At 43.5% G+C, this 26,087-nt stretch overlaps 1 protein-coding gene across 1 annotated transcript in view; it reads left to right on the forward strand.

The window, feature by feature from the left end:
* Positions 1-26,087, forward strand: part of STAB2 (stabilin 2) — a 164,138-nt gene that overhangs the window by 39,735 nt on the left and 98,316 nt on the right. The window contains exons 7-17 of the mRNA XM_042947554.1: positions 4,778-4,903; positions 5,782-5,978; positions 7,594-7,727; positions 14,517-14,650; positions 16,298-16,380; positions 17,595-17,744; positions 19,111-19,254; positions 19,800-19,856; positions 20,010-20,135; positions 24,788-24,841; positions 25,142-25,222. Coding sequence (XP_042803488.1) covers positions 4,778-4,903; positions 5,782-5,978; positions 7,594-7,727; positions 14,517-14,650; positions 16,298-16,380; positions 17,595-17,744; positions 19,111-19,254; positions 19,800-19,856; positions 20,010-20,135; positions 24,788-24,841; positions 25,142-25,222 — 1,286 coding nt within the window. The remainder of the gene's footprint in view (positions 1-4,777; positions 4,904-5,781; positions 5,979-7,593; positions 7,728-14,516; positions 14,651-16,297; positions 16,381-17,594; positions 17,745-19,110; positions 19,255-19,799; positions 19,857-20,009; positions 20,136-24,787; positions 24,842-25,141; positions 25,223-26,087) is intronic.

The following is a 26,087-nucleotide window of genomic DNA, read 5'->3' on the forward strand; positions in this document are numbered from 1 at the left end:
AGGAGAGTGGCCACAAAAACGCAAAGTGAACTCTAGGGCGGCCGAGCATAACAGAGAAGGCAAACTTGGAAAGGGTGGCCATCCCCAAGGCTGAGTTCAAATCTTTTTGGAGAAGGTATGGTGGCAGCCCACTGGGTAGAGAAGAAGTTTTCTGGTTTGCCCAAGCCGGCATGGAACCACGGTCATTAGGCACACGAAAAACAACCCTCCGGGACACTGATGAGCCAAGCCTGGTGGGCAAGCACACAGAGGGAGTTGGGGTGTGGTGGGTGCCAGACTTGGAGTGTGCAATGTCCGTGTGTGGAAAAGCTGCAAGAAGGTGGTCACTGGGTCCAGGTTGAGGATGCAGGGCCACCAATAGAGTGTATACTCTGAGTGCATGGCTGGGGCAGAGTATCACTGAATGTCCTCACACGTTTGCACCACTGACAGACTATGCAACAGCAGCAAGCAATCAAAGCAGAAACACAACACTGCACAAAGGAAGCAACAAGAGGAGCCTTCTCCTACAATGGCCCTCAAGCACCCCCTACTGGCCAAACTTAACATATCACTGTAAAGGAGAAATGTTCGGAATCTTATCAAAGAGCAGGTAATGAAGGGTGAATTTGGAGCTTATCCATTATGAAATTGGACATTCTTCCTGTGACACTAGCCTCACTTATCCTCTGGATTTTACTCTTCTGATCTATAAAATGAAAGGATTGGACAAGATTCCAATTCAACGAATTCCTACTCATTTTATTGAAAATCACTGAGGCACTACTAACAGTAAGGAGGATGAATAAAACACAGCCTCTGGAGGGGGCAGACGCTCAAATGACCCGTTCAAATCAACAGCAGAATGAAACTCGAATGAATAGGATAACCCCTTTTGTAGACCTCAGTCAGCCTACTTCTAAGGCTACTCCTGTCATTGCCCAGTGGACTCATGAGCAAAGATTTTTTTTAATAAGATAGCAGACATAGTCCAGAAGCCAGCTTCATGAAGAACATAGACATATTTGCCTCCAAATGACAAAATAATTCTGCCAAATCAAAAGGTAAACAATAGACTGGCACAAAATATTTGCAACCCACAGAGCAGAAAAGTTTTTCTAATAACATAAAGTCCATAGGCCATTTGCCAAAGAGCAGCAACTTCACAGGAGAAGAAATAAAAACCAGCCAACAGGTATAGAAAAAGTGCTTACCCCCAAGCAGAAATGCAAATGAATCACAGGTTCATTTAAAACCATAATGAAGTGGTATTTCAGAGATTTGGAGGTTTGGGTTTGGTTTTAGTTTTTTGCTCACTATGTTACATAGATTGCAAAGATAGATAATACCCACTTGTGGGTATGAGGAAAATCACAGTACTGTCAACAGAGAGATGAATTGATGCAACCTGAGGGAAATTTATCCATTAAATTTTAAAATATGCTTATAGTTTGCTGCTCTGGCCCCAATTCTAGGGATTTACCTGGAAAAAGAGAGACACAAGCACCAGTAGGTAAAAATATATGTACAAAGAAATCCAGAACAGTGTTGTCTGGAAACGACTGGAAGATTCATCAGTAGAAAATGGTTGAGTGAACTGTGGTATATCCTATACCAGTCAGGATAATGCCAGCTGCTGTAAGAAACAAACACAAGAATTCACTGGCCTAACACAAAGGTTTCAAAACTGTACCAAGGCACCCCAAGGTACCACATCAAACTCACAAGGGTGTTATGGGGATATTTTAATTTTTTTTTTTAAGTTTACATACTTACTTTTGAGAGAGAGCAAGAGCACAAGCAGGAAAGGGGCAGAGAGAGAGAGAGGGAGACACAGAATCCAAAGCAGGCTCCAGGCTCTGAGTTGTCAGCACAGAGCCCAGTGCGGGGCTCAAACTCACAAACTGTGAGATCATGACCTGAACTGAAGTTGAATGCTTAAGCAACAAGCCACCCAGGTGCCCCTGGGATATTTTAAACTTTTGAGGGAGACAGTGATGCGTCTGCAGAATACTGTACAAATGCTAGCTTGAGTTAGTTCACAATTTCAACATTAGGTAGCACTACATCCCTTTCAACAATGTCATATCTTTATAAAGCTGTGTTTTCAGTGCTTGCTAAGATAAAAAGCAGGTATCATGCAAAAATCCTTTCTAATGGAATAAGCATGATGGTTTCCAATCTGATTCCAAGGTTTAAGAAGTTGGGCAGTGTCCAAAAAGCTCACACATTCCAGGGGCACCTGGGTGGCTCAGTCGGTTGAGCATCTAACTCTTGATTTCGGCTCAGGTCATGATCTCACAGTTCATGGGATGTGAACCATGCATGCATGTGCTCTCTGTCTCTCAAAATAAATAAATAAGCATGTTTTTTTTTTTTAAAAAAAAAGCTCACATATTCCATTTACAAGTAAATGTGGTTATTTAAAAATGAAGTAAAAATCTTTCTCTTTATATTAACCACATTACTTTTTCAAACGGCTACTAAGGTCTCATGACACACTTACTGAACTCCTTGGTTCTAACAACTTAATAAATGGACCTGGTAGGTATTTCTTGTGGGACATGAAGAAAGTTAAGATACTAAACACTATGACCTGAGAATTTAGGGAACTTCTGGCTTACTCATGTACGGTCCAGTGTGGGAATCTGACACCAGCTTCCCGCTACATGGCGATTACAGTTCCAGATTTTTCTATTTTGTGCCTCTGCCATTCTATAGCACCTCAGAGTGCTCTGCTTTGAGCCATAGAAAGAAGAAGACAGGATGGAAAAGTCCCTGCTTATGAAATCCAAGATGACACATACAAATTCCTGTCAATATTCCATCAATGGAAAGTAGTCACATGACCCCACCTGGATGCAAAGGGGTTGAAAATGTAATCCTTGAAAGGGCAGCCACTTCCCGGCAACAATTCTACTCTATGGAAAGAATTGGGGGAATATTCTCTATGAATGTTTGGTTCAACTAGCCACTGTTGGGGACAATCCCTAGTTGAGTGTCTCATATTTATATGCCTCTTGAGTGTGGCACACTGACTGCTCTTCACTCCAATATCTTTTCAAGGATGTTTGTATCACAAACAGCCTTGGAAGATGTAGGGTGTCTCTTGGGAATGAAGTATAGACAGGCTTACTGCCTGTTCTAGTTATCAATGGCTTGCCTTTCAGCTCAAAAGTTGTCCTCTTTGCCTGCTCTGTGATAATGGAGGGGAACTTGTAAATATCTCTCACTTGCCAGCTAGCAAGACATAAAGTCTTATCAATAGAGAGTTTTGGAGGGACACTGAAGAAGGAAGGGTTTTCTCTTCCTGTTTCTGGTTTAGCTCACTCACCAGAGCCCCAGAGAACATAGTTTTTCTCCACTGCTCAGTCCTACACAGTTTATCCAGTGATAGATTCCTGCAGGGCTCAGCTTTCTCCAGGGTTTGACCACTGCATACTTTGTCAAGTGCTTGACTGAGGTGGCAGCAGTAGAGCCAGGAGCCCCAGACAGCACAGGCCTGTGCCCCACCATGCAGAGATGTGCTTGCTGTTTGGTATGGCTTCTCCTTGATGCCATGCACACCAAGGTCTCTGCAGGGTTGGCCATCTGGAGAGCCAGCCATCCCACCTCTCCCACACAGCCGACCCCTGAAGATGCTCTGGCCCCAGCCACAGAACTATACTACACTTCTGTGGGGATGGCTTCTTAGTTTCTGGTTCCGGTGGCACCCAGTGGCCAGCAGCTTCGCCAGGCACTAAGTGAACCCGGGAAGCTGGGCACCTCTTTGTGGATGACCTTCCCTAGAGCCCTAAGGGGAAGATTTCCAGCAAGTCTCACCATTAAGGCACCTCACCACCTTCTCTACCATTCAGTGACCAAGTCATGCCTTTTCCAGTGACATCTGGATCTCAGTCCTGGACAGAGGAAGGCTCTACCTTGGGTATTTATCTCAATCCTAGGAAAGAGGTTGCTCTTTATATACCTGCTATTTCTTCATTCTTTAGAAGTCCTTTTAACACTCATGAACCAATTCCCCATTATTGTAATTTTCCATTGATAATTCTTTACACCAAAACATTCCCTTATTGTGTGGTTTCTGTCTCCTGCCTGGGCCCTAACTAATACGTTGCCTAGTACTTAAAAAACAAAACAAAACTTAGATTCCCTAAGATTGGGGCTCCTCCCCTGTAATGAAATGAAATCCACTTCATGACCCTTTCTGCATTGTCCCAGGGGACTCGGGGCTTGGAAGAACTAATGCAAAACTGCCAACACTCTGGCTATTACTCTTGATGTGAGCAATAAAATGTCCTTCATCTCTGACCCAGGAATCTCATAGCTTCTACTAGCATCCGTGGAACTACATTAGCTCAATTTCGTAGCTTTGCATGTTGGATAATATGCCAGATTCCTTATAGTTTCTGACAACCATCTGTGCCCCCGATGTGATGAAGCACCACACAGTTGTTAGAGATTACAGTGGATCCTTAAATAGCTCCATAATATTTGGTTAAATTAAAAATCAATTTGCTAAATATTTTCACAGGATTCCATTTTGTTTAAAAAAACATCTAAATAAATTTATAGGTGAATGTAGTATATGGGTTGTTGATATTGTTTACTTTGGGAATGAAATGGAAGAATGAGAATAAGAAAGAGTTAATTTTTACTTTCTACATTCTGGGGTTTTTTGAATGGTTGCAGTGAGTCTTTTTTAATTACTCTTTTTAATCACAAAGAACATTACTTTGGTTGAATTTTTCAGAATCAGTTATTCTACTAATGCAGGTACCTCAACAATATTCCTTTGCAGCCATCCCTGAATGTGCAGACTTGCTCTGCCCAGAAAATTCCAGATGCTCACCTTCCAGCCAAGATGAAACAAAACTAGTATGCAAATGCCTTCCCAATTACCAAGGCGATGGCCAATACTGTGAACGTGAGTAGGATTTAGATCCTGCTAGTCATTCATTGAGATGTTTAGGTTACTAAACAGAAAAAAAACAAAACTTCATAACCTCTCTAATGTTAACACAATGACACTTCTATTTCTCTCTGTGTTAAGTTAAATGAAATATATAACAAGTACCGAGAAAATGTTCATCTGTGGTAGCTGTTCAATAAGTGGCAATTTCTGCTTCTATTATCAAAGCACATAAATAGATTCTTACACATAGTTTTATATCAACCATAGCAATGTTAGGATAAAATACAGTCTGTCTTTCTTCTTTCTTTATCCTTCCTTCCCTCCTTCCTTCCTTCCCTCCCTTCCTTCCCTTCTTTCTTTCCTTCCTTCCTTCTTTCCTTCCTCCCTTCCTTTCTTTTTCTTTTCATGCTCATTCACTTTGTGAGAGGTTGTGTTATGTATTGAACATGAACTCTCAAGTCAGGCTGCCAGCATTCAAATCCTAGATCTGCTTATTATGAACTACATGACCTTGGACAAATTCTTTAACCTGCCTGTGCCTCCATTTTCCTATCTATCAAATGAGAATAATAATGGCTCCTCTCTTAGAGAGTTGTTGTAAGAATTAACTGAGTTAATGTATGGCAAATGCTTAGACAGGGTCAGTGCATATAAATACTACAAGAATTAGTGCTTTCCTTCATGCTATTTTATATTTAAATCCACACATAACATGGCATAGTAATATATCAATACCATATTTTTAGTTATAATCTCTGACAGCCATACATGAATCTGTTCAACAGGTAGGGGGCATCAGGTGGGGTAAGATGAACTGTTTCTCTCTCTCTTAAAACAATGAATTGCCTGTGCAACTTTGATGAGCTCTTATCCTGTCATTGCCTCTCAAGCCATCAATCCATGTTTAAAAGAAATATGCCATCCTCACGCTCTTTGCACGTACGAGGGACCGAATCGGCACAGTTGCACATGCCAAGAAGGCTACCACGGGGATGGCCGAGTGTGCTTACCAGTGGACCCCTGCCAGACGAACTATGGAAACTGCTCTGCAAAGTCTACAGTGTGCATATATGACGGTCCTGGACAGGTGAGCACATGATGCTTGGAACTGGGGTGTCTCGCAGTAGGACAGCCACCAAAGGTAAAACTGTACCGTAGGTGTCATTTGTCTGCTAGGTTGGCCCAGTTTGCCATTTTGATGCTCAGATTGGGCCTCCTCTCCAGGCACACCTCCATGTGCTCAGGACGAACTTCCGTGTGTCCCTTCTCCGGTCTGTCTTCTGAACTCACACTTTCCCAGCTCCCCGGGGAGAATTTACCTACCCTACACTCTCTTGTGTCCTGGTCCTAGACGGTGACAGACAAAATATATACACAACTCAAATGCGATTAACAAATTAACTGTTAACCAAGTCTTGAGTGAATATGTCATTGACTTTCACCTACAATCCTCCATTTCTCTCTCATATCTTTTCGAGGCAAGAGAGGACTCTTAGAACCAAAAGACTGTGCCCCAAAGAGATGAGCACTGACAAAATGTCAGGCAGCACTGAAAGACAGTAGGCAGCACTGAGGATGTTCTGGGGGGGAGACCCTGCCCCTCTAACTCACATCATGATCTTGACCACTAAAAACCAGCCAGGTCCAGAGACCTTTGCTGAGGAGTTCGGATGAAAGATCCCTTTCACTAATACCTCATCCATCTATCAACTATTTAGTGGGCGTCCACTGAATCCATGACTGCACATCAAGTTCAGGGGAGAAAATCTATCCACACAAAAGGATATTGCTGCCCTGGTAGGAGGAAAGGCTTCAGTGTCTGACCCAAAGAGAGTCATGTGTCCCTAGCAATCCAGTCACCCCATGGCTCCTGGAGTCTCCTGCAGAGTACCCACCCAATCTCATCTTCCAGGGAAAATGCATATCACATGCCATTTCTGCTGTCAATGCCTGAGACAGATTTGGAAAGAAATTCAAGGAGCTGGGCCTCCATCCTCACAGTGCAGTCCCATATGGGAAAAGTCACATTACACTCTGAGCCAAAGTCCCAGGACCTTGGGAGTGAGATTAAAAATAAACTTTGTCTCCAAAAACTGGACCCCAAGGCAGATTTTCAGGTCTTAGAAACCCCCCGTGTTCACACAGAAACAGGGCGTTCATTATTTCCATTATTCCAGAGAAGGTTTCCTCAATTTTGGCATTATTAGCACTTTGGATTCTTTGTTGTGGGGCTGTCCTGTACATAGTAAGATGTTTAGCAGCATCCCTGGCCTCTGGTGACACTGCTCCCGTCTCCTCTTGTGACAATCAAAATATCTCTAGACACTGCCCAATGTATCTTAGGTTGAGACTCCCGGCTGAAAATCACTCTTCTAAAGCAATGATATCTCCCATCTGAACTTCAGTCTATGCTCACCTGTAGACAATCTAAAACTGGGAATTATGGAGCCAGAAAGGCCCAGGGTTAGGAAACAAGAAAACCGAAAAGGTAAACTTTACAAACAAGGTGTAATTACACGTTTCGCAACCAGTGAGGTACATAAACCTGATCCCCAATTCTGAATACTTTGACACATTTTTAAGCCCGTGCTTTGGACCTGCCCCAAGTTAGCTTTTATGGCAGAACACAGATGGATTGAAGAAGGATGTCAGCTTCCATGGCTAACGAGAACCCTTTGTTTTTCTCTCCGTGTCTTCTGAAGTCTCACTGTGAGTGTAAGAAACATTACCGCGATTACGTGCCCGGAGTGGGGTGCAGTGTGATCGATGTGTGTACACTCAATAACCCCTGTCACAGGAATGCTAACTGCACTACCATCGCACCAGGCCAAACCAAGTAAGTCTGTTCAGTTCTATCACCATCATTCCAAGTGCTGGTCAGTCAGTGCTGTGCCTTCCTTGAAGGGCAGGAAATGTGTCTTAGTCTCGTATTCACCCTCACCCCCACAGAGCATGATGTAAGAAGCGTAGTAGGGGCTCAATAAATCTTTCTTTAATCACTGAATCATTCAACAGTCGTTTCCTTTATAATGACCATCAGAACATGCTGAAATACTGACCTGGCCCGGCAGCTCGGTAGTAAGTGGTCAGAGCGTGGGAGAAGGAAACCACCGTTGCTAGGAAAACAAACATCTGCTGTGAGGACAAGCATTTGACCTCTAATGTATATACCTGTTTCCTCAGTCGTGAAATATTGCTTGCTGGTAGTACCTAACAAGACAGGGGAAGGTGAATAACATGAGTGGTGCTTCCTGGACTCCAGGTTTTACAAGAAGGGGCTTACCGAGAGAAAAAATATTTGTGTGAAAATTCCTGAGGCAAAGGTGCTCTGCATGGTGTTAAGAAGATGGTGTTCGGAAGGGAAGGAGCTGGGTTTGAGTCTCGGATCTGGTATCCGCCAGGGGAACGACCTTGGGAAAGTGGCATCATCTCTCTGGTCTTTGTTTCTCCACGTACAAAATGAGCACAGTGATGTCTACTTCACAGTGTTGCGAACATTACATAATAGAATGTTCTAGAAATTACCATAGAGCTATTATGTTTTTATGAGTAGGTGAACTGAGGCTAGAATCCCAGTGTTTTGCTCCCAGACTGAGGCTTCTACCTTCTGTTCTCACTGTCATCGGCGTTGGAGAAGGACTCACTGTCACTGTAAGCTCAAAACCTCGGAGCACCTGGGTGGCCCAGTCGGTTAAGCATCTGACTTCAGCTCAGGTCATGATCTCATGGTTTGTGAGTTCGAGCCTCACGTCGGGCTCTGTGCTGACAGCTCAGAGCCTGGAGCCTGCTTCGGATTCTGTGTCTCCCTCTTTCTCTGCTCCTCCCCCGCTCATGCTCTGTCTCTCAAAAATAAACACTGAAAAAAAGTTTAAAAAAAAACCATAGTCGACACTGAACCATAAAATTATTAAGCAGTTTCTGTGCTCCCAGAGCCCCTTTCTGTCTTCTTTGAAGCTTATTCTTTTTACAGTTAGGTCTCAAATGTGTGGGTCTGCCCAGATAGGTTTTGTGATTTTCATGTTTTATCTGGGCAGATAAGTAAGTCTGTAATCACTATGGGTAAAGTCAAGAGAGCTTGATATCAGAACACCTGGGTTCAAGTCCCAGCTCTGCCATTTGCCTTACCCTCTCTGAATGATGTTTCCTCTGTCATAAAAGGAGGAGAATTGTACCTCCTACCAGGCCTGTGAGCAGGATTAAATGAGAATACGTTCATCAATCTCTGAGCAGAACATGGCATGTAGAAATCACACATGTGAGTGCAACACCAACATGCCACAGTCATGCGTGTAGACACGTATGCACCCAACACTCGTGTGTGTAGCACGTACGTACCTTTTACCATCCTCTCAGAAAGTCTGAGAAGAATACTTTAAATGCTTTCTCTCCTTCATAAGTGGCATTAAAGCTTGTGTTTAGAATGTCAGTTGCGGCTGTCAGTGGATTTTAAGAGTAAGTGTGTCCCTCACAAACCTCGTTGATCATCACCCCGACCAGAAAACGGACTGTCTGGAAAGGCTGGGAAGAGGACTAAGTTAAAGACTGGAGATGTTACATTGATGAAATAAGGGGCCATCACTCATTTAGTTCAGGCAATTTAGTTTACCATGGACAAAGATTTGTTTGTTTAGGCCTCCCCAACATGGCAAGGAGTTTATGCAGAATATTCAAAATCATACTGTGTTAGTCACAGAAGTCCACCCAGTAAAGAAAAATGGGCTCAAACGTGGGCTGTCCCACTCACCACTGGAGTGACCTTGGACAGGTCACGTAACTTTTCTGAACTGCAGTTTCTTCCCCTGACAGGTCCGCTAAAGGACAAGAATATCTCCCTGGAAAGAGTGGAGTTGATGCATATAAGCATCCTTTTAAAGTTGAAGCTCCATGTTGATTATTACTAAGAACAAGTGTCTTCCTTCCCTGCCCTGGGCACTACATTTTAGAGGGCTCCATTCAGGTCCTCCACTAGCTACACCAGGGCAAGGGACTAAAGGACTAAGGGGACCTGCTCCCCCAGAGCCTGAGCCCCCCTTATAGACCATGCTCAGATGTCCAGAACCCCATAATTCTCTGCCTAAATGTCTCCAAACCAGCCTCCAGGACCTGCACAAGCTCTTCCGGGTATCCTTCTCCCCTGGGTATGGCGGAAGCTGATTGTTTATGGAAGGTGTGGATGAGCAACTTTGTTTCCACCGCTCTCATGAACACCCCCTTGGCTCCGTCCCACCCAACTACTGTTCTTTTCTTCTAATGTTTGTTTATTTTTGAGAGAGAGAGTGCGAGTGGGAGAGGGGCGGAGGGGGGTGGACAGAGGATCCAAAGCAGGCTCTGTGCTGGCAGCAGGGAGCCCAATGCAGGGCTTGAACTCAAGAAACGTGAGATCATGACCTGAGCTTAAGTCGGACACTTAACCGACTGAACCACCCAGGCGCCCCCCCCCCCCAACTACTGTTCTTTAAACAAGCCAAGATATTCCCAGCTCCACACACTTGCAGATGCTTTTCCCCCCCGCTTAGACATAGTTCCCTCTGCACCTCCTCGGAGTCAGGCTAATGCACTGATCCTTCACTGTTCAGCTCAAGTGTCTTCACCTCTAGGATGTCTCTCCTGGACTCCCAGTCCATTCAGCTCACCCTGGGCTCCCAGAGCAGCCCGGAATGCTTCTGTTATAACACTGATCACCCTGAACTGTGATGAGTTCACAGCACAGAAGTGATGTGCACAAATACTGCCACCTACAGGCTGTGTGATCTTGAGTGAGATTCTTAACCTCTGCCCCTATGCTCCCTCATCCATCTATAACAGGGCTAGTAACAGAACCCACCTCGTAGGATGGTTGTATTAAATAAGACACCATAGTAAAGCCCCTACAAAGGTAACTGGGAAAGCAGCTATCAATAGAGGTTAGCTGTTAGGATTACTGATCTCTATTCCAATTAGAATGTAAGTCCCTGGGAATCCATGTCTTACTCATATTTATTGCAACAACTTCAGTCATCGATTAAAACAATGACATTAGGGACAGTTTGGAGGAATAAATGAAGGAATGAAGTGAAGAAGTGAAGGAAGGAAGGAAGCCTTTTGGGACACCCTATAATTTCACTAAGTCTCATCCAGCACTCTATGCAATTAATTCCATCCCGTAACATATAAAATGCCAATATCTTATGGGTGTTTTTATTTTTTTTTTAACTTTTTTAATGTTTATTTATACTCAGAGAGACAGAGCATGAGCAGGGATGGGGCAGAGAGATGGAGACAGGCTCTAGGCTCTGAGCTGTCAGCACAGAGCCATACGCGAGGCTCAAACTCAGGAACTGTGAGATCGTGACCTGAGCCGAAGTCGGACACTGAACCGACTGAGTCACCCAGGCTCCTCTCTTCTGGGTGTTTTTAGAGTCATAAGACAGCAAGAGACCTTTACTCCTAACAAAGAAGCAATTTACAAAAGAGGGCCCTGATGTGAATGTGCCACGGCCAACTGAGAACATCTAAGTCAGAAAACTGTCTCCTAAAATCTCAGACTCTGGACCAAGATTTTAAACAACAATAAAAAGTATTTATATCTCATGCATTCCGTTCAGCACTGTGACCATTAAATTACGATTCTCCTGCCATCCTTAGGCAAGACAAGTCAAGTCACTTTACACAAAACAGACCATTGGCCTCATAAACAACTTAGAGAACTTTCAGAGAGAAACATACTTAGCAGTTTGTAAAAGTTCATTGTCTTGCTATTATCGGCTGCCTTCAAATGAAATTTATGTGATTTCGAACAAGGACTATTGTATCACTCCTAAGAATTACCAATCTCCCCGTGTGCTTCTCAAATTCACTGTCTTGTTGCACGGTGCTTAAGAGGAAGGGGATGCTTGAGCAGGAAACTCTTAGTAGACTATTGTTTCATGGTTAGATCTACCTCAGTGACTCCTTATAACAAGGTTTCTCAGGCTCAGCACTTGATATTTGGGGGCTGGAAAACACTTTGTTGTGGGGGCTGTCCTGTGTGTCGTAAGGTGTTTAGTGGCACCCCTGGCCTCTACCCACTAGATGCCAGCAACACCTTCACCTAGTTGTGAATATATCCCCAGACATTCCCAAATGTCCCCAGGGCTGGGGCAAGGAGTAGGGGAAGCGGGAAAATACTGCTCTGTAAAAATCCCAAAGGCTCAGTCAGTAAATATCTGCCAATCTTCCATGCAGCCGGGAAACTCAGATGTATTCTAGAAATATCTTAAATGGTACTTTCTCCTAGAACCTGTCCCATATTTCTCCAGGCACAGTCACTTCCTCCTCCGTGTCCCATAGCATCCTATTCAATCTTCCGTTGTGGCATTTCTCCAGAACGTCAGCTGTGTGTTTGCGGATTTGTCCTGCTATATCCCGGCTCCCCGACAGGACTGGTGGTGTTATTGACACCATCTCTATCGCCATCATCATCACTATCATCATCATCATCATCATCGATCATCATCTATCAAGTACTGAGCTTTTCCTGTGTGTCTGTCACTGTGCTAGCTATTCTCCATGCATTATCTCTTCCATCAACAATCCTAAAGGTATTAGTAAACTCATCTCATGGAGGAGGAAGCTGACACTGTAGGTGGCTAAGTGGCTTTATCATGTTGCTAAAAATTGTTTCCAGGCCCATCTTCAGCAATGAGACACTAAAAGGACAAGATATCTGTTATCATCATCTTTGTAGCCCTCCTCCCAGCCAGGTTCCTAGAGTTAAGTAGGTACTTGGTAAATAATCAGTTCAACAATTAGGCATTGTCCCAAGTGCTGGAATATAATGAGGCATGAGTGGGATGCAGATTCTAGGAGAGCTTCTCATCCAGCAGAGGAGACAATATCTCAGGAGCTCATTTTGGTGGGGATGGTTGTGCTAGAGGAAGGACCAACAGACTGCTCCTGTCGGGGAGACTCAGGAGGCCAGGTAAGACCCCTTAGAGCAGGTCACACCTGAGCCATGAGGAGAGCATTAAAAAAGAAAGCAATTGAGTATTGCCAGAATTTGCAATGCGCAGCAGGAAGGAGACATAAGCAAGATCCCCCTTTGGGGGTCTTTGCATGCCATGCTAAGTACTTAGACCTTCTTCTGTAGATAGATGGAGTCCATGAGAGTTTTAAGAATGAAGGTTTTCCGGATTTCCCTTTTGGAGAGACCAGTCAGAGGGTAGATGAGGGGAGGGAAATTAAGAGCAGGAAGACCAGTTAGGAAGTCACCGCAGCAATCCAAGCAGGGAACATAAAACTCTGAAATGTTAGTTCAGCCAACCTGTTGAAAATATGCCTATTTGCCACGGGACCATATTTGGAAACACAACTGAACTCGAGTGTATAACTGTCCTTTGGAAGCCTCTCCTCTTTATGAGTCATGTCTGCGGTATGGATGACCGCAGCCTCCCTGCAGCTCTCGTCTCTGCAGTGCCGCTCCCTGACCTCGTGTTTGGTTCTTCACTTATCCCAAGATCCTGTTGAATGTTGCCTTCCTAAGCACCTTGCCAGATTTAGCCAGCTGTCAACTAATCTTTGCTAGGTAGCAGTGGTGTGCCAGAGCCAGGGTTTACTGAGGCTCGAAAGCTGATGGTTGAAGTTTCAGGATTTGGCAAGCTGGTTTTCCGCACGCTGGCAGTTTGAGATTGGCCACGGTGGGAGTAGGACCTGTGGAAATTGGCAAATCCTGAAAAGCAGGGGCCCTGCCCCAACTCCCGCTGAGAGCTGGCTATTAAACACTTACCAGCACAATACTGCCAGTGGGCCTTTAAACTTCATCCTTAACTGTACTTGTCTTTTATGAAACTAAACTATTGTATAAAATTTCTGCAGACTTCATTGTTTATATATTCATTGCAATTCAATTGCTACTTATCGTTCAGCTGTTAATTATGTACCTGTTCTGAACCAAACCCTGCCCTAGATCCTGACGTTAAAATAGGGCATAAATATGCACACGACCCTTGCCTTTTCCCAGTTCTCAGTGTAGATGCAAAAGCAGATACAAATCAAATAACTGCACAGGTTAGGATGAAATTACAGCTGGGATTGCTGCTACAGAGAAGGGCTACATGGTCCCATGAGAGCACACACTAAGGCGGGTAGGGTCCTGATCTACTGTTGAGGGTGTGGGGAGAGGTGGCCGATAGCAGAAGTTTCCTATGAGGAAGGGTCATTTGAGCAGACATCTCAACTAGGAAGACAGGGTAAGGGGGAGATCTACTAAGCAGATCAGTAGCTCTACATCTTGACTTGGGGCTGACTTCAGTAGTCTATTCTGCCTCAGTGGTTCTGTAGAATCTAGAATCTGCATTTATAATAAGCACTCCAAGTGACGCTGATGTACATGGGCTCTTGACCACACTTTGAAAAATACTGAGACGAAGAGTGTACAAAGATACCCAGTATTTATACATATGCAAAATTTATTAAATATCCATTTCTCGTGGACCTACTATATGTCAGGTATTGCCACAGGAATGCTCACCTCTATTTGTGCCTCTCCTCTCCTGGTCTTGACCCTCTTCTTCTGGGCACCGTTTTCCCCATCTGCAAAATGAGGGAGTTGGACTGTAGGATCTCAACACGCTAAGACCCTGAGAATGTGTTTTCACCCTCCCTGTAGATGCACTTGCCGGAAAGGTTACGTGGGTGACGGCTTGACGTGTTATGGAAACATCATGGAGCGACTCAGAGAATTAAACACTGAACCCAGAGGAAAATGGCAAGGAAGGCTGACCTCTTTCATCTCACTCCTGGGTATGCAGCTACGGGTACAGGTTTCCACGTAAAGGGCAACCTTCTTTCAGGCAAGACACCTCCAAGACACAATCATTCAGAAAGGGGTGGGCAGGAGAGGCAAGGTTTATCTATTGGAATTGGCCCTCCTAGGGAGGCATCTTGCAGGGGAAAGGGAAAGGGCAGGCAGCCTTCTCCAGGAGACAAGGAGTTAGGGCCAAGAGGTCCTGTCAAGCAGCAGTTCGTAGGCAGAGTCCTGAGGACAGGGTCCTGGAGTCACCACAGATTAACTGATCTGCAACAACAATGAGACGGGGCAGCTACTGATGTGAGGATGGAGACTGTCCTCTTTCCCTTGACCTTATGGGTCCTCCAGGTGTGAAGCAAGGTTGGCAGGTAATACTGGGAAAAGAGAGTGACTAAAACCTGAGGCTGTATCCATGTTCTGCAATGGGTGCCATTTGACTTTTGAGAATAGTATTGGTTGGTGTGATCATCTCACACCTGGCTGGATGTTTAGGATTTTTGCCCTCCCCCCTCCCCCAAGGACTAGTTGTCTGTAGTGACATGTCCTTTCCCAGTCCCCCAGGCAGGGTGACAATCTAAAACGCCCTCATCATTTCCAAATGCACTTCAGGGGTCATTACCCCACACCCCCTTGAGAATGAAATAATACAGCTGATTGCAGCCTTGGACAAGTCTTTCAATAAAACACAAGTTTGGCCAATCAACAGAAAATAAAACACAGACTTGACCAATCGACAGAAGTTCCAAAATTGCAAAATCTAAAATTTACCAGTCACCAAAAAATGATTTCCCAGAAAGAGCACAAACGGAGAATGGGTCAAGGCCACATTGTCTGCATAAATCTTAACATATATCCTGCACAAATGCCCTTCTCTTTCCAGGGCATCCTACAGGGGACAAGCATTTGTGGCATGCCTCAGGCTTCTTACAGCCTTCCTCTAAGAACTCAGACTATCCAGTGACAGCAGACAGGGTGACAGAGTGTTCTCTGCAGGTTGTGCTCTCGAACATTTCCCTGGACAAAGTCCTGTTGACCTTCTACCCATTTATGTAGTGCTGGTCAACCTTGCCTGTTGTGTGAAAGCCCGGGGCCCACCCTGATGTCCCAGCTTCTCCAGGGGGATAGAAACAGGACCAGCTACATAACTTGTAGGACACCATGCGTAATGACAAGAACTTCTTGTTCAAAAATTATTAAACATTTCAAGATGGTAACAGTAGAATATTAAGCCAAGCATGAGGCTCTTCTGAGCTGGCCTTGGATGGAACTAGGGCTGTGTCTTTGCTCACTGGGATGACAACTGCTCAGAGAGTCCGGCGCAGGGACGGTGACCTGCTGGGATTGGCTGAGGATTTTGTCACATGACCCTCATAGAAGGTCTCATTCCAGGGTCTCCTTGAAGGCTGTGGCTGCAGGACATGCCACACAATTATGCAGAAGGTTTGGGGATCATGGCATTATGATGCCATTCTTTCTTAGAGAGCTTCCTAGTTTACCAAGGCCTACTCATGCCAATGGGAACAGAGAAGCTCTTGATTCAAAGGGCCTAAATGGATCCCAAGGGCCATTGCTTGATTTTACTCTTCATGTGCCACTGATTCATTTGGTGTTTTCTTTCTTTATGAATTTCTACTCCTAAGACAAAGCCTATGCCTGGCCACTAAGTAACCTGGGACCATTCACTGTGCTGTTGCCCACAGACAAGGGACTAAGAGGATTCAGTGTAAGTATTTACAATAAAGTGGGAAACCTCTATTAAATGAAACCTACTGATGATAAAGATGATGATTTTGAGAGACTAAAATGGAGAACTATTTACAGAAAGTATACAGATTGTAAACACACAGCTCATTGAGTTGTCACAAAGTGAATGTACTTGTATATCTAGTGAGACCATTACTGGCTCCCTAGAGGACCCAAGGATGCCCCCTTCCAAACATGACCCCTTCAAGGGTAATTAATGACTGAGGGATCTTAACTATAGTCATGTGAAAAATAGGATTTACATAATGCAAAACTGCTTACTTCCTGCAAGAATTAACCTAATATATTAGCTACATATTTATTTCTTATAATCATCATAAATGATAACAGTGGTAGAGGAAACTAAGAGCAAACTGTGGTCTTCCGTGTGAACAGCTGTTGTTTGAGGTGATGTCATGCAGTGGGAATGAAGCTCATAGCGCCTGGTGGAGGTGTCCTATCATGAGGGTGTCAATGAAATTGTTACACTCAGATTGATGGAGATAATGGACATATTGATTTGCATACAAGTGGTTTATCTTCATCCACGATATTTTGTCACAATAATTTTTGCTGCATGGAATAAAAACACAGGAAGTTCCAGAACGTCTCACCCTAATCTGTCACTGCCATTGGACAATCTGAGATGAATCAACAATTTAACTTCAGAAGCACCCTCACATCTCTCCTACTGGGGAGGAGAAGTCACAAATATTGAATGTCTCTGCACTATGCACTTTGCATGTGGTCTCTTGTTTAACATATAGGTTTTATTTACACAGTTAATAAAAAGCATCTGTTGACTGATTGCTGATGATATATAATATTGACAAAATGTCGATTCGGTCCGGTGGATTGCAAAAACCCTAAACTTACTGTTCAAAAACTCCATGGGTCTAGTCTGCACTTTCTTTTCATGCTATTTCTTGTTTCATTTCCATACGCTCCCCGGGCTCAAGATGATTCCCTGGGTGCCTGCACCTTCCTCGCTCCTGGTGGTTTGAGAGGACATTGAGCATCGCCTCCCACTCTCCAGATTGTGCTCCCCCCAAAGTCACCTGTATCTGAAAGAGCCCAAGCCCAAGTTAGGGAGCCCTGGCATTGATGTCTTTGATTGGCCAATGCCTGCCTCACAACCTCATTCTCTCCTCCAAACAACAGTGGAGACTGAAAGAAGTGGCTCTCTCTCCTCAGGTAAAAGAGCTCTTGATGGATAAAGAGTCTGCTCAGTACTTTGTGAAACTCCATGTAATTGCTGGGCAGATGAACACTGAGAGTATGAATAACACAGACACCTTCTATACCTTGACTGGAAAGTCGGGAGAAATCTTCAATGACGATAAGGTAAGGGGCTCTCTGATTTTCACTCCCAGAACAAAAGCGTCTGCTGAACCAGTGCCCACAGCCATCTCTGTCTGTGGTTGGGCTTGCAAAGTTTATGAAGAACTTCTTTCCTTCTCCCTTGTTTGTCAAAGCACTTCCCTATGAGGAAAGAAGGGAAGAACAACCCCAGGAAGGACCAGGCAGGAGGGGACTGTTGTGAAAAGAGGGTTATAAAGTGTGGGATTTTGCTCTGGTCTGAATTCATTGTCAAGAGAACATCATTCAGGTGCCAGGGGGAAGGAGAAGCTTTGTAGTAAACCTGTTTCCTGGAAGCACCAGCCCAAAGCCAGATCAGCTTCCCTCTTACAGAAGGAAATAGACTATATTTGCTTTAGGTTGCTGGAGTTTATCTTTCCTCTGCAAACCTAACATTGCATCTCTCCTAAGGCCGTTAGGTCTGTTCCATTGTTTGAGTAAAACTACCCTTCCCTGCCTCACAAATAACTCTTTCTGTGACTTTACTGAGCAGGAAGGCACTTGATTACTAGAATGTACGTGTGTGGGTTATGGCCTATATTGTTGCATTTCACCAACTACCAATAGCTGATAGATTATTGAGCACTTACTCTATACAAAGTACTTAGGTGAACCTTTATTTGCGTTCTATGAGACTTGCAACAACCCCGTAAAGGAGATTTTTCAAGTGGGAAAACTGAGAGGTCGCAAGTAAGGGCCAGAGCCAGGATTCAAATGCAGGTCTCCTTGACTCCAAGACCTAAATCATTAAGCAGTGTGTTGTACCGTGTGTGTGATGGATAGATGGATGGGTGGATGGATGGATGGATGGATGGATAGAAACCTAGATAGATGGATGAAAATTTTACTTCTTTTCTCACAAGGACATTCTTTCACTCATTCATTCATTCATTCATTCACTCACTCATTCCTTCATTTATTCACTCATATTTCTTTCTTATAGCTTGTAAGAGCCACATAAAGGAAGAAGGAATTAGCTTTAGTCATTTATGCAGCAAAAAAAATTTTATTGTGTGCCTTGTGTGTACAACGCTCTAAAATAGGTGATAAATTTACAATAGATTGAATTGTTTTGCCCTTTTTGACCTTGTGGTCTATTGGGGGAGACTTATGATTGCTTCTTCACATTTAGAAATCACTGGTAGTCATCAATGATTTCACACATTATCTCATCTGATCTTAACAAAAGACTAGTCAAATCAAGCAAGCAAATGCCATCTTTCCCATTTTGGGTTAAGTGACTTACCCACGCTCATATAACCCGCAAATGGCCAGACCCAAGGACTTAAGACTTCTAATCCAGTACTCCTTCAAGGATACCAGCTTAATTTTATTTTTCTTGGTGTTTTAGGACAATCAAATAAAGCTTAAACTCTATGGAGGCAAAAAGAAGGCAAAAATTATACAAGGGAACATAGTTGCTTCCAATGGGCTCCTGCACATCCTCGACAGAGCCATGGATAAGATGGCACCCACGTTTGAGAGCAACACTGAGGTGAGGCATTTCAGGTAAAAGTTAGGTCAGTCCAAAGCCATCTTTCTTTGTTCCCTGGAGAGTCATACTGAAGAAGAAAATGTACGCTATGTGCTTGTCCTTTGTGTGTGCTAGGACCCCAGCCATGGGGAAAATGGGATCATTTCTGTTTTCAGTAGAATTCTGGGTACCTCTGCCAACAGAAGGAAAAGCCTACAATAAAGACAGGCAAGATCTCAATTTTGTGACCTCTTTTATGGCCACATATGATGATTCTGTCCAGTGACCAGTTGTCATGAAAAGTTATCCCTCGTGCTTTGTGGAGGAGGGCAGTCCTCACCGCAATAAAAATTTATTCCTTTTGACTCATTTGGTGATGGCCAAAGTCTATTTCCGAACATCTGCACATCTGAACCACTAATTCAATAACAACAGGAAACATTCTATATGTGTTGCAGTTGACCAGGTTCTTTTCCATCCACATTCACACATAAATTCTGTCATGAACCTTTTACTGTTGGGACATCTATTTCTTAAACCACCTTATTTCTTCTCATGATTTTTAGAAAACCATAATGACAATGTTACAACCAAGATACAGCAAGTTCAGATCTTTGCTAGAGGTATGTACTTTTCATGAATTTCTGGAAAATGGTTTTATGTCTTGTCTTTTGTATAATGAGCAAGGGTGTCAATTATAAATATGTGCTGAGGAATTACTTCAAGTATTTGTCAGAGATAGGTTGTAGATATAAAATTTCATTTTTCAAATGCAGGAAACCAATGTGGGACATGCTTTAGATGAAGACGGGGCTGGTGGACCATACACCATTTTTGTTCCAAGCAATGAAGCATTAGTTAATATGAAGGATGGCACTCTTGATTACCTCCTTTCTCCAGAGGTATGGTATGCTACTTACTCTGATGGCATCATGTCAGCATTACTGCCTCAGTCTGCACCCATACAGATTTTTCCCTAAACTAGGGATGTCCAATAAATAACATATGTATCACCACCTACCCTCCCTCAACCAAGGCAGAAATCATTAATCAATCACAGTTCTCTGGAACTATGGTTGTGGCTCCAATCTCCTGGTCAGAGTTCCAAGTAGCTATTACCAGTCAGACTGAGCACAGGAAATAAAATCTATTTGCAACCCCAGATCTAAATGATTGCTTTGATTTTTCCTGGGTCTTCAAATATTTCTCACTAGCAAAATCAAGATTTTAAGTTCCCTCCAACTCTAAAACCACCTAGAAAATGGATTCTAAACCAGGCCATTCTGGACCAGGTGTAGGCTAAATTTGAAAGGAATAAATGTTATTTTTAGATGCTCCATTCATTCCCTTCCATTGCTTCCATCTCTCTTCACAATAACCCTCTCCTTATATACCATAATCCTTCAACTCTTTCACATTTGCCTCCAGAAAGGAGATTTTTTTTTTACTCCTTCACACAAGAATGTAAGTGACTAAAACCATTTCAGGTGTTTCCTCTCCCAGAAATAACAGCCTTAAACTGAACAGAGGGGTAACAAATTATGGAATTTTGTTCATTAGAATGTCAAATGATGGAATTATGGGAAGGGCCACAAGCTTTCCTCCACTTCCCTGAAATTATGCCACCATCTTGGAAATGGGGCCAGACTATCCATGACCTCATGTAGATCAGTTCATTATACAGAATGGGGGGTCTGGATCTTTTAGGGTAGTGATTCCCAAACTTCAGTAGACTTAGGAATCACCCATGGGGCTTGTTAAAGTAGAAAGTTTCACAAACCATACCCCAAGAATTTTGATTTAATGACACCTGTATGAGACCTAAAAATAGACATCTGGGGAAGAACCAACTTTCTAACCCAGGTGACCTGGGCTACACTGTTTTTTGAAACCTCAAACTCATTGCATGTATAGTTTAGAGATGTACATGGATACATACCTTTCTAGAATACTTTCAGGTATCTACAAGGATATTTTGCTTTCAGAAAACTTTGGATTAAAAATATGTGGATTGAGGAGATAAATCAGAAGGTAATCTCTTGCACTGCAAATAGATGTTCAACATATTAAAACATCGCTACAGGTTTCCACTTAAAATGTCAGATATCCCGGCGTCTTCAAGATAGGATGCTATTTTTAAAATACTATTCACATGCAAGTTTTCCAAAATGTAGCTATTGCAGAAAAATGGTTATAGCTCTCTTTGGAGCTCACACTCATACTTACTTTTAAAGCTAAAAAGTAATGTGGCTCCCTAGGAAATTATTAAAATCTTGAGATTATATGGCCTCTCTGAGTACATGGCTTCTTATATGATACCATTTAAAAAAAAATAATATTAAGGGAGTTCTCAGACACCTAACCAGCTACACTTAAAATCAAAACAAAACGTTTTAACTAGAATTGAAAAAAAATCAACCTCCCTGCTTTTCTGTCAAGTAATTTTGCTCAGAAACCTCTTATCTTCCTCTCTCCTCATAACTCCTTCCAGCTGTGGCTGGAGCTGGCTTGCTCTGGCTCTGGAGAGTAGATTGTGAGCCTCTTCCCAGCTTAGTTCAGTGAGATAACCTTGTAGCTTGAAATTCTCACCTATGGTGAGAATATTACCATGACAGAAATTGGCCAACTCTATAAATCTGGGCTACTTTTTTCCCCCGTAGAACTGATTTACCAGGACACTACTGCTTCTGGCTCTCAATCTCCTTGTTCTCAAAGGCAGTACTTTTCTGCCCACAAAGAATATAAAAATTTCAAATCTCTTTTTTCTTAGCCCAAACTGTTCTTCTGCTTTAATTCCTAGGTGAGGAATAAAATGATCATTTCTGCTCTTTTCTCAGGTCCAGAACCTGTTCAGTTAAAACTTCTCAATCTGTAGGAAGGTCCTTCTCTCTCCATGCATTTTAATAGCATCTTTTAGCTTTATTTCGGGGAACAACCTCAGCTGGAGACAGTAAAGCCCCCATCAGCTAAGCCAGGGAAATGGAAAATAAACTGATTTTATTAGAGGAATGGTTTCTAATTCTGATTTTGGAATGCCGTGTTTCCTTTCCAGTGTATCTTTCTGCTTCTCCCTGAGGCAAAATTTCTGTCCTGAAACCACCCTATCCCCACAGAGACCACAGCTACTGATTACCAGCCCCAGTTTATGACTTCATCACTGAACTAGGCAAAATGAAAGCAGAGGATACCAGAGACTGGCCCTTGCCAGCTCACAGATACCCTGCAAGTAAAATGGGACAAAGGGAGGTGAAATTAAAGAGTTGAAGGTCACATTAACAGTTTGGTAGAAAACCCACTCTCTTTCTGCCCTAGCATCAAAAGGCTTGGTTTTTTGGTATTTTTACCTAAAACAGCAGGGAGGAAGCGAATGTCTTCATAAGGGAAAGGATGCACTACACCGACAAGCTCCCCAACACCAGCAGCACCTGGACACACATCCTGTCAATTTGAGCCGCGCTGGACTGAATGATGACCTTCATGGCTCCCAGCCATGGGACAGGAGACAGGCTCTCCACAATGGCAGGAATGACGCTCATCCATCCCTTTGTCCCTTTTATTCTCCTCTTTCTTGTAAAAAGGATCCAACACCAATGAATTCGTAGGGCTTTAGAAGTGAATTACCCAGCTGATAAAGGCTTTCCTACAGAATCAGAGGGTTGGAAGGGGTCCACACCAGGCCCATTCTCTTGCAGGTGAAACCGAGACTAGAGGAGCTAAGTGGCTAGCTCAAGGTCACAGAAGCAGACTCGGGATTAGAACTCAAGACGCCAACGTCCAGCTCAGTGCTCTTCCCAGGACCTCTTCCCCCATTTAACTTATTGGCGCAGATGTTTACTCAGGGTCCGCTGTGGGTCCTGCACTGTACCACCTGGCGACACTGATTAATAAGCCAGACAGGCCCCGTCCCTGCCTTGCAAGAGTTTGCAGCCCAGTTTGGGCTGACGTTCCCCAGCGGTCCCCACTTTTTCTCACATTTTCTGCCACTGAACGTCCAAACTTGTAATAGTATCACGTCTGCCCCCAAGGCCTCACTTCTGAGTACCATAAAGCAGCTGCAAGGGGAAGTGAAGACCCAGGGTCAAAGTGACTTGCTCAAAGCCATGCAGGAACAGAGCCAGGGCTCCAGAAAACATCACTTCCAGGGCTGGCTACCTGGTGTTCAACTTGAACATTCTTACGGTAACCCTGCTCTGCGCATACTGCCTTTGGCTTATAGATGTGGTGGCCATGCAATCTATCATCCACACCGGGACACCTGAGAGCGAATGGGGCTGCCAAAATAATAGGTGTGAACCAGGGCCGTCCCAGACAAGCCAGGATGCTGCCTGCGGGTAACTCCCCTGGCACAGGGACCAAGAATAAATGCAGAAGGGAGTCTGAGTGAATGGAACTCAGATTCAGCAGGGATTTCTTTTGGCCTGGGACTTTTCTCTATTGTAACGTGTCCCTAGAATGGTCAGCCTCTGGAAGGTTACTATGATCTTGATTTGTGATCCTCCTCCTGTCCAAGCCAGAGTAACCATGGCTGTGCCATGTGAGAAGCAGAACTCAAGGATGGCGGGGTCTGGGTGGCTCAGTTGGTTCAACATCCAACTCTTGGCTTCAGCTCAGGTCATGATCTCACAGTTCATGGGATCGAGTCCCACGTTGGGCTCCGAGCTGACAGGATGGAGCCTGCTTGGCATTCTCTGTCTCTGTCTCTAATAAATAAATAAACATTTTCAAAAATAAAGAAGCAGAACTTAAGGGCTATGAAGCTTCTAACTCTCAGCTCTGACTCTACTGGGAGATTGCAGACATCCTGCAGTAGACCGCCATGGCCACTGGTCCCCAGAGAGAATGGTTCCCCATGCTCCTCACCTCTGTACGCTCTCCCCACGGCACCCCGGTGGGGACCTGCTGATGGTCCCAAGGCTCTCTTTTTCCCTCTGCTGCTACAGTTTTTCCGAAGTATGAGAAATCTTGGAAAGGGCTTTGAAGGAGAGATGACCATGTACCATGGTAGCACAGAAGGGGAAAATGTCCTGACCACATATTCCTAAGGATTGTATATTCCTAAATAACCAGTATGTGGTCTGACAAGCAGGCATTTATTTATAGAGAAAGAAAACAGAATCCTAAACTGAGGCTCTCTTAGAAAATCCAGAATGTAGGTTTAGACACTCAGAGAGGTAATGGAGCAGAGTGACTGAGAACTTCTTAGTCTTATACCCTAGGTTAACTTTGTGACCTCTGTCGCGTCTTTAAAACTCGGTGTTATCACGCATAAAATGAGTCAATAGCAGTCCCTCCCCCATAGGTTTTTAAGAAAATTAAATAAAATGTGTGCATAATGTTTTCAGAACAGTCCCTGACACAAAGCAGGGATTTGGTGAATGTTAGCTATTTGCAGATGGGGTTTTTCTCACCTTCCACTTCCCAGTGAAGAGTTAATGGGTCATTTATTTTTCTTATTTTTTATTTATGTGTCCAAAGTCACTGGAGGAGGTACCCACAAGAGGGGGAAAGTTGTGTTTTCTGCAATGACTAAAGAAGTATTTTGATTCCTTTGCAGGGATCTCGGAAGCTTCTGGAACTCGTCAGATACCACATTGTCCCATTTACTCAGGTTGGCCCCACTTTCCTGCTCTATTTTTCCCTGCTTTCCACATATCTGACCCCTCTTAAATTCCATTATTACAGTGCTAGAAAATGTGTGACAATTGTTCTTTATCTGTAGCCCTGAGCATACCCTTAGCAATGAATAGTGAGCCTGTTATCAGAGAAATCCTCAAAGCCACAAAACTCATGACATCAAAGCTCCCATTATTTATTTCATAGACTTCCAGGCTATTTTTTCCCAGTGAGAACTTTACAAAATCAGGGCTCTATGCATTGCTCAAAAAGTCTCTATTGTTCTCTTTTGCAGCTTGAAGTGGCCACTCTCATTTCGACCCCACACATTAGGAGCATGGCCAACCAGATCATACAGTTCAACACAACCAACAACGTAGGTGAAAATTTTACCGCAGATGTCATGACTCATATGCATTTATGCTCTGCTTATGCTTGTTCACCATGTTATCCTACCTCTATGCTAACTCACGGGCTTACAATCTTTATGATTATTTCATTCACTTGCTATTTCCTTCATTTCATTATTTCAATTCATTATTAATTTGCTGAGCAGCTACATGTGTGAGACTCTGAACTAGATGCCAAGGATAAAGCAATGAAGAAGACAAGCTTACATTTCAGCAAGGAAAACAGACTTTAAACAAGGAATTAGCAGCCAGTTAATTATTTAATTATAATTGTAAGAAGTGTCATTGTAATTATAATGAGAGCTTACAATAGGAGGAGGCTGTACCAGTCTGGGGGTCTAGAGGTCCTCAGTGAGGGAGCAATGTATTAGCTAAGCTTCAATGGATGAGTACAGTAAACTTGGTCAGAGATGAGTAGAAGAGAGTTCCAGGCAGAAGGGAGAACATGTGCAAAGGTCCTGAGGTGGGAGGGAACATGACTTATTCAAGAAACTCCGTGAGGCAGTGTTATTCCAGTACTTCTCTGAGCTAATACAGCCAAAGTCTGACAGCATGCAGATTATGGTTCTTGTTGATTCACTGTGGGTGATGATGATGATGACAATTCATCTTTTCTGTATCTACCGAGTTGCAACTATGTGCTAGACATCATTCTGGGTCCTATATGTAGCCCACTGAGCAAATAGGGAAAAGTCTCTAGCTGCATGGAACTTTCATTCTAGTGAATAGGATGACAGACAATAAACAAATCAAGTAAGTAAAACACAGCATCTATTAGAAAGTAGTAAGTGCTAAGGCAAACAAACAAACAAACAAACAAGGGGCTGAAGC

The sequence above is a fragment of the Panthera leo genome, chromosome B4 (genome assembly GCF_018350215.1).
Source record: "Panthera leo isolate Ple1 chromosome B4, P.leo_Ple1_pat1.1, whole genome shotgun sequence".
Lineage (NCBI taxonomy): Eukaryota > Metazoa > Chordata > Mammalia > Carnivora > Felidae > Panthera > Panthera leo.